At 42.0% G+C, this 9,692-nt stretch overlaps 1 protein-coding gene across 1 annotated transcript in view; it reads left to right on the top strand.

Moving 5' to 3' along the window:
- LOC107589778 (myelin transcription factor 1-like protein) overlaps positions 1–9,692 on the top strand; it is a 71,226-nt gene that overhangs the window by 7,432 nt on the left and 54,102 nt on the right. Inside the window, exon 4 of the mRNA XM_016278307.1 lies at positions 8,691–8,825. Within this exon, the coding sequence (XP_016133793.1) occupies positions 8,691–8,825 (135 nt within the window). The remainder of the gene's footprint in view (positions 1–8,690; positions 8,826–9,692) is intronic.

The raw sequence follows: 9,692 nt of genomic DNA, 5'->3' as shown, positions 1-9,692 counted from the left end.
TTTTAATGAGCCAAAAAGAATGCACGTCACACCTCTGTTTATCAATTTGCACTGGCTACCAATGGCTGCTCGCATAAAATTCAAGGTAATGATGTTTGCCTACAAAACCACCACTGGCTCTGCACCCCTTTACCTAAATTCATTACTTCAGACTTATATGCCTTCTAGAAGCTTGCGTTCTGCAAGTGAATGTTGCTTTATTGTGCCATCCAAAAGAAGCACAAAATCACTTTTACGGATGTTTAAATGTTCCCTCCTGGTGGAATGACCTGCCCAACTCAATCCAAGCAGCTGAGTCCTTAGCCATCTTCAAGAATCGGCTAAAAACACATCTCTTCCATCTTTATTTGAGCCTCTAACTCTAGCACTCTCTATTCTAATTATATTCTTTTAAAAAATACACTTGTCCCTTTTAGACTTGCACTCTATTCATTTGCTGCTTGTTTTCTTAAAAAATAAAAAAACTAACACTTGCTTTCTAATCTTTTTGTATTCTATCCGTTTTCTTTTCATTTATTATACAATTAACAAAAGCAAAAAATACCTCTTACACTAGCTTGCTCTATTCGTTTTCTATTCTATCTGTTTTCTTTTTATTTATTATATTATTTAAAAAATACCTTGCTATGTGTACTGCGTTAAGCTAACTGAGACTGGTTATAGCACTTGTATATCATTGCTCTTTTGTTGATTTTGATTGCTTCCATTGTCCTCATTTGTAAGTCGCTTTGGATAAAAGCATTTGCTAAATGACTAAATGTAATGTGATATCATCCTACTCCTTTAACATTCCTAGAGTAGATAGGTCAGTTTGAGTGGAAAGGTTCAGTGCTCTTCTGTGTTCCTTTGCTCTGAGAGGGGTCCCGTTCTGACCCCTGGGACAAGCTATTTCAAACATCTCCATGCCTGCAGTGCAAACAGCAGTGGCTTAATGTTGTTCAAACAGGCCAGCATGGCCACATCACAGGCTAAGCTTGTCAGCTATAAGTAATGGCGATCTGTATGGCTGGAAGAACAGCAAATCTTATCCCAGGGACACAGTCTGTGCTCACGCTGCCTCTTTATAAACCCAGAAAGGAGCTTAGCTTGGAAATATAGCTGTGGCGCTGGAGAAACATACTGGGAAATGAATCAGTGGTGCATATTCAGAGGTTTTAGTGAGATTCCTGGTTTATTTCTTTTTCTCCAGGGACAGAGGAGCTAGATTGACAGATTATTTTATCCCCAAAACGGTGAAAATGGTACTCTGACTTGTTACTCTTACAAGCATAAAAGATCAGTTTTCAAAGAGAATAATTCATAAACATAAAGCAGACATTTGAAAATGGTTAGTTCAGTGTTAATTTAGAATCACTGAGATACTATTATAGTTTTTTATTAATATTTAGAATCAGTTTTTATGTTTTCCATTTAAATTTTTTTGTTTTAGTTTACTATAACTATACTAATTATAACAATACTGATTCAAAATTATGACAGTGATGGTCACTATATGTAGTTCCCTTTCGAACGGTTGCGTTAATCACACTATGGGGAAACTCCTGTTTACTCTGATACTGAAGCCTGATTTGATCACGTTCATGTAGCTGCACGAACCAATGGCGTTTCAATTCGCTAAAAGGGGTGGAGCTGACTGCTATATAAGTCAGCTCTAACTGCCATTTTGTCAAAATTTTCTCCTTTAGTGATGAAGATCATCTCCTCGCTGACTCTGCAAGCAAGAAGCTGAAGAGAAGAGAGGACATAAGCTCACCGCCGTGAGAAGAAGCCACCGGCAGCGGAAGAAGCTTGCCGCCTTCCCCTGTGACCATCCAGCTTTTAAAAAGAGCATATTTTCTGAGCAAATTTCCACTGTGGCGTTTTTGCAAATGTCACGCCACGAGTGTGGCTCCCAGGGGTTCCCTGCACGATGCAGATGGGCATGGTGAGTGCGTCGTCTGTCTGGGCAGCGCCCACGCAGAGGCTGCGATCACCGAGGTGGAATGTTCTCACTGCGAGAACATAAGTCTCGCCCTTCTCCGCTCGCGGATCGCTTTCTTTCATGAAGGCGGTCCTCCCCGGCTTGCTCTCCCACTTCCCCCCTTACATTGGAGGAAGAAACAACGGAGTAGCCAGGCTCAAACACTGGGCTCGAGTGAAATCACGCCGGCTCAGGTCCTGCATGCTTCAATCTCCCCTCAATGCCTTGATTCACCAGTGTTCTTCACACGTGGCTTCAGATGCAGAAGAGTGGGCGTGTTCTGGCGAAGACCCCGACACCCTTCCTATGACACAAACAACACGCCCCAGCATGGACCGCGAGCTGATCCACGTTCTAACCAAGGCTGTGGAGGATCTCGGCCTGGCTTGGTCGGCTCCGGAAGAGCTGTCCACGGCCTCCTAGATGAGTGGTTCCTGAAAGGGCGCCGTCAACAATCCTCCCGCCAGCGGCCTGCCCCATTCCTTCTGGCAGTTCACGAGGAACTCACCGGGATGTGATGTGCCCCCTACTCGGTGCATGTTAATCCCTCCACTTCTGCCGCTCTCAGCATTGTTGACTGCACTGAAGAACGAGGTTACAGCAAGCTCCCCCCTCTGGAAGCTGAGCATATGTGCCTTCCATCGGCCCTGGGATTAAAAGCCTATGCAGTGCACCCATCTAAACCCTGCAGGACCACGTCAGTCCTAGCGAACAGGGCTTATTCAGGGGCTGGCTCAGCGCTTAATGGACGAGTCCGGCCAGAGTTCTTCAAAGAGCTGCGCAAAGCAACTGACTTGGCTCTGAGCGCTACTAAGGCCACTGCGCAGGCGATTGGCAAGGCCATGGCCAAATTGGTGGTGCTGGAGCGCCACCTTTGGCTGATTCTAACCGAGATCAGGGATGCTGACAAGGTTGCCTTCCTAGACTTGCCAGTCTCTCCCAAATAACTGTTTGGCCCTGCTGTGGAAGGGTTTGCCGACTGGTTTACAGTGGCACAGAAGTCATCGCAGGTAATGCTTCACTTCCTGCCAAAGTGCTCCAGTGCGGCGGCTGTTACAAGTTGCTCAGCAGCCTGTCAAACCGGTGCCACCTCAGCCCCAACCTAAGTCTGAGCCTGGGCTTCAGCAGCGCCCCAGGACAGCAAAACGCTACTTGTTTCCTAGGCGTCAGGTTCCCCGCCCCAGAGTGATTTTGGACCCTGAGCTTCAGAAGCAATCCTATTCCAAATGCAGAGAGGAAGAGGAGAGGGTCAGTTCTCGCTGAGGCCAGAACTCCCTCGAAGAAGTCTTGTACCCGCTCTCCATCCCTCCCCTCAACACGATGGAAGCTCTATTCAAGTTGGGCTCGTCCTCCCCATTCAGCACCTGCCCAAACAAACTACCGCTGTGATAGCAGACCCACATACTCAAAAGTGCATTTCTTCTCTCCTCATTACCACGAATGACAGTTCCCTGCCCCCGTGTGGTGAACTGCCCCTCGACAAACTCAGACCACTTGCCATTTGGCTTCAGGTTTGGAAAGCTTGTGTCAAGTTGGGTTCTAAACATCATAGAACGAGGTTACCCGCCTCAGTTTGCTCACAGGCTGCCTTGCTTCAGAGGTATTATTCAAACTTTGGTACGGGACAACGATACTCACATTCTCCGGTCTGAAGTGCAAACACTGCTTGCAAAGGGAGCCATAGAAGCAGTTCCTCTAGCGAGCAGCAAGTCGGGCTTTTTCAGCCGCTATTCCTTGATCCCAACAGGGAGCACAGGGCAAACTCCTCTCACTAAGAGCAGTTCATGTACTGGACAGACTGAACCAGGGAGCAGACATGATGTCCAGGGGAAATTTAGCTCCAGGAGAATGGAGACTACATCCCCAAATGGTTCAAATGATCTGGTCTGGTCTTTGTGAGGGCAGAGGTGGACCTCTTTGCCTCAGAAGACATTTTTTAGAGCTCCGTCTACAAGAAGTCTCTATGCTCTTAAATGGTCTGTCTTTTCTTACTGGTGTGCAGCACGGAATGATGACTCGTTCTCTAGTGACGTGTCCTACGTGCTAACTTTTATGCAAGAGCTGTTGGACAAAGTGTATGTTGTGCGCTCTGGTCCATTTCGGCACTCAGAGCAGCTCTTTGTATGCTTCGGAGGCTGCTCTAAAGGGCTGCTGGTCACAAAGCAGAGACTAACTCGCTGGATAGTGGTTGCTATAGCCCTGGCTTATGCATCAGCGGGAGTGAGAGCCCACTCCACCAGAGGGATGGCCTCCTCCTGGGCTTGGTCCAGCAGAATTTATATTGGTGATATATGTGCGGCCATCTACATTCACCAGATTTTATAACTTGGATGTCCTTGCCCTGCAGGCATGGATTTTGTCCGCTTAATCTACCTAATACCCTTTTGTAAGTGGGGAAGGTTATGTTATGTAGTCCTCGGTCGGGTCTCATAATTAGCTCATACTTACAGGAGAGCCCTAAGTATGGGTGTTCTGGGGCTGGGCTTGCAGAGCGGCTTCATTCTGCACTTGCTTATAGCGATTGGATGTGTTCCCCATAGCGTGATTAACGCAACGGGAGAGACCGTTCGAAAGGGAACACTCCAGCTACTTAGGTAGCCTTGGTTCCTTAAGATAAGGGAAGGAGTGTTGTGTAGGCTGTCGCGCTATGAGGATGTTCCCCATAGCGTGATTAACGCAACGCTCATTCTCTTATCTCAGGAAACCGAGGTTACATAAGTAACCGGTAGATCAAGACCAGGCGAAGACTTTGAAGGGTTGAAACCAAAAGGCAAGACCAAGGCAGGTTAAGACTGAGTCAAAACCAAGACTAGAACAGCACTTCTCAAATTAAGCTGAAAGATCCATATTTACTGCCTGAGAAATGTCTTGATAAAATAATAAAACATCATTGCAGAGGTAAATTTTATGTGTAGGAACTTTCCTTTGGTTTCTATAAGCAAACAAATAAAAACATTAGGAAGCTGAAATTAACTTAACAATCTTTATTCAACAAAATATACAATTTTAAATATGATTAATTATACATTTATACATGAAACAAAAGTAGGTGGTCACAGAATAATTTATTCAACATAATTGTTCAAAGCAGCTTTTGGTGACATATATGACATAATCCCCTGTTAAAGGTACAGTATGTAACATTGAGAGCTAGCATTTGAAATAGGTACTGCAGTCCAAATCCAAAATATTGGAGAGAGTTGTTTTTCCTAGAACATTTTCAATGGATTCCAGGGCTTTTTATGTCAGGTAGAATCTGCAGACTCTGACCCAGTTCATTTGCTGGCCTCCATGGCTGCAATACGCTGTTTTCTTCACCAACTGGCAACCCTGGGTGTTGAAATACTATTGGGTACAATGGCAGTGGGTAGAGTCACACAGACCAAAACAAAAACAGACATTTCGACGCAGAACACAAATTTCAAAGTAAAATAACTGGATGTGGCATTGATTCTCAGAGAAACAAGTCTGTGAACTTAGCATGTTTCCTAAATATTGGCAAAATTATTTAGGTGTTTTTATGCTTTAGTACAGTCAAAAAAAAAAAAGACATACAGCACCTTTTATTTCTGGCCCAGCAAAACAGTAACAAATTAAATAAATTACTTATTGCATATGAAGCAGGAAGTTTTACATCCAGTCACAGTAATGATGTTAACAAACAAGTCAGACAATGCACCAGCAATTAAGTGCCCGGCAGTTAAGGTCTTGACTAGTCTTGAAAAAGGAATCCAAAGTCCTCTTATTCTGAGAAAGAGTACAAATGCAGTTGATAGCAAGACCTTCAAAAAATGGTCTCGAGACCAAGACCAGTAAATTATGTCAGAAGTGCAATTTTTGGGTGAACAAACCCTTAAAGGGGTCCTATTATGCTCTTTTACAAAGTCTTGATTTTGTTTTGGGGGTGTACTAGAACAGGCTCTCATACTAGGTTGTTCGAAAAACACATTATTTTTCACATATTTTACATTATTACAACACCTCTCTCCTCAGTCTGGCATGAACAGCTTGAATCGTTCCTGAATCAAATGAAGGCCCACCTTCTGAAATACGATATGTGCTGTGATTGGTTGGCTGGGCCAGTGTGTGCTGTGATTGGTTGGCTGGGCCAGTGTGTGTTGTGATTGGCAGCACTCGGCGCCTGGTCGGGAAATGTCATGCCCCCCTTACCATAGCCGCCTGCGAGCTTCAGTGTAAATATTGCATCAAAATCAAATAAATTTGAACGCAATTTAAACCCGGATGATTGTAACCACTCTAAGTTCGTCTGCCTTGGGAAAGCTAGCGTGTCTCTGACATAGTGATAACACTCGTTGCCTTCTCTAGTACAGTTCAACCAAGTCTCGTCCTATTCGTCGATATTTGTGATGTCACAAATCCCGGAAAATATGCGTTGGAGTCCAAACGAGTCGTTCGTTGTAATTTTTGAAAAGTGATTTCTGTTAAATAAAATATCTCCTTTTGAATTGGACTTTGAGCGTTGTAACTTTTCAGATCTTTTTAATGCTCAAACAGCAACATTACAGACTAACTAAAGTTGAAAAAATTGAAAACGCATAATAGGACCCCTTTAAAAAAAACCATGAGAATTTTCATCCGCTGTTCTCAAGATGAGGAAGGGCTGACAGCACACATGAAAGGATGTTTGGCCAGCATGCATGGCGGACACTATCTCTCTAATGGCAGAATAATGAGGGACGCTCAGCCATTACACCGCGATAACATCTTGCCGCGGCAGAGATAGCGGCAGACGCTGCCTAACCAGGGGGCATTATGATTTATAAAAAGTGTGGAGGCCTGACAGTTATGGAAGGAGCTCTTCCTTAAAGAAGGCACGAGGCGGAGATGGAAATTGAACAGTATCAGTATGACCAATAACAAACGACAGGACCACTGACTGCACATTAATTATCCACAGACGCTATGGTAATGGGGGCCATTTGCTATGCAAAGCATGGCTTGTCCGGAGCCACAATCAATATCCAGCACTTTCTAATATGTATTCCACCTCGGCTCAGCTGTGCTCTCTCCCTCTCGTTTGTTTTCTCTCTTTTTGAAATGGCTGCAAAATAAAATTGACATTTTACATAATTATGTGTTAATATATATTTTTTTCATGCTTTAAAGTACACTTATTTTGATGTGTTGACTAACATAGTAAGGCACTGTAAAGTATCTACAGCTGTGGCAGTCAGTGAACAATTCTCTGCAATGTTTAGGTTGCTTCCGAAATCGCATACTCTCTGATTAGGTACTTCATTTGAACAGGTAATTGCTTTGTGATCGTTACAAAAAAAGTATGATCTATATATGCGTCGCTTTACTGACATTCATAAATCCTGTCCCATGACCTTATGGATTTTTAAAGTGTCCAGTGGATGTGCACTTCAGTATTTTGCTGCATGGGGGGTTTTGTATACAGTTTTAAGCACAAAAATGTGAGTAGCTCTGCATTCTATTTTCAATCTCACCAAAAATGAGCCCACATCTTTTCGTGTGATCTCATGCTATTCCTGTCTGTTTTGAGCTTACTTTGAGACAGGAGGCAACATGATGCCCGATACCAGGTTACTCCATCCTTAAAATTTTAATCAGTGGTAACAGTAGCATACTCACTCGCTCGCTCACTCACTCTCTCTCTCTGTTTGAAACATAGCCAATCTGGAAGAGATGCCCTCTGCAGTGACTATACAGATCCAGGTTCAGGACAGCCACTGCCTGTACAAACTACACTAACACTAACAAGGACAAAAGGTCACAACTACACTACCATTCAAATTGCAATTCAAAATAACTGTTTCCTATTGTAATATATTTTAAAATGTAATTTATTTCTATGATGCAAAGCTGAATTTTCAGCATCATTACTCAAGTCTTCAGTGTTACATGATCCTTCAGAAATCATTCTAATATGCTGATCTGCTGCTCAAGAAACATTAACATTAATTTGAACTATACATTTATTTTAACATTATGAATGTCTTTACTGTCACTTTTGATCATTTTAATGCATCCTTGATCAATAAAAGAATTTTTACAAAATGTTTTTCTTTTTAATAATACTGCCAAGTTTTGAACGGTAGTGTATATTCATAAAGTTTGTAACACAGATTAAACTGATAACAATTATTCTGTGGTGAAGTAAATACTATGGAAAAAAACAAATGTAATTTTTACATTCAATAAGTTAGTTTAGGCAAAGTTTTTTAAAAGTAAATTCTATGCTAGTAATCAATTCAATTTAGTAGGCATTAAAGTTTGAACTTATATGTATATTTTACTGGAATTGTTTGTTACATTTGCAATGATTCTTTGAGTAAATATTAAAGTATCAAAGTATCAAATGCCCTGGGAATACCAGGATCAAATCATTTCTAGGTTCATGGAATTAGATCTTGAGGCACATGGAAACAACTGAGGAAACAATCCTCAAATATATTCTGATCAAAAATTTAACGTGCTTAGTATTTTTGGAAGGTCAAAACTAAATACTGTACATTTGCACTGATAAAAATATTTAGTTTTTTGCTGGTCTGTCATTTTCATATCAGTGATTTCAGGTTTATTCGTCCTCAGTTGCTGCCTTTCGGTCAGTGTTATTGTGTAGTGGGCAGTTCTTGGACAGAATAAGCTGCAATGAGGACCAAACTTTATTAGATCACTTGCATATTTATCTATAAACAAATGAATCAGTGATTAATCCTATGTGTGTGTTTGTGTGTGTGTTCAGATTCCTCACGGTCAGGGAAAAAAGAGAGTCGGTGTCCAGCGCCTGGTTGTGACGGCACAGGTCATGTGACGGGTTTGTACCCGCATCATCGCAGCCTGTCTGGATGTCCTCATAAAGACAGAGTCCCACCAGAAAGTAAGCACAAAATTCTAAACCTCAGTGCCACATGTGCTTGCATTCGTCCTTTAAACATTTGCTATTTTTCAAGCTGGCATTTATGAAAAGAGGTCGTAATCATTGGTTGACCGTGTGTCTGTATGTGTTTGTGTGATCCAGTCTTCAGTTCATTCTGCATGCCGTCCTCCACAACACACACACACACACACACACACACACACACACACAGGTTTGTTTTTGTGAAAAGTGGGGACATCCCATAGGCGTAATGGTTTTTATACTGTACAAACTGTATGTGCTGTTGCCCTACACCAACCCTACCCCTAAACCTACCCCTCACAGGAGACTTTGTGCCATTTCAGATTTTCAATACACTCCATTCTGTGTGATTTATAAGCGTTTTGAAAAGTGGGGACATGGGGTAATGTCCTGAAAAGTCACCTTCTCCTTGTAATACCTGTCATACCTTTGTCATTATACAAATGTATGTCCTCATTTGTCACAAAAACGCGCGCACACACACACATAAACATCTGCTCATTCCTATGCAATACCTTTTCAGCTCTATAACTTTAAATTTTCTGTACTTTAAGAAAGTGTTGCTGAAACAGGACATAATTTTTAAAAAATTATTATTTTAATTTTTTATTTTAACCACATTCCAATAGCCAGTGATATTCAGAATACTGCTTACTTCCAAATTCAAAATACTACAAAAAATACTTATTTTTACACCGGATGGGGGGACTGGGGATGTCTTGGGACAGTCTCCCCCTACAATATTTTGCATTAAATTAAAAAACAAACAAAAAATAAATAAATAAAAACATGAAATTATGGTTACACTTTACTTGAAGGGGTGTGCATAAGACTGACATGACACCT

Source organism: Sinocyclocheilus grahami, unplaced genomic scaffold (assembly GCF_001515645.1).
Source record: "Sinocyclocheilus grahami isolate Dianchi unplaced genomic scaffold, SAMN03320097.WGS_v1.1 scaffold120.1, whole genome shotgun sequence".
NCBI lineage: Eukaryota > Metazoa > Chordata > Actinopteri > Cypriniformes > Cyprinidae > Sinocyclocheilus > Sinocyclocheilus grahami.
Note: the sequence above shows the minus strand (reverse complement) of the source record. Positions and strands in the feature narration are given on the sequence as shown.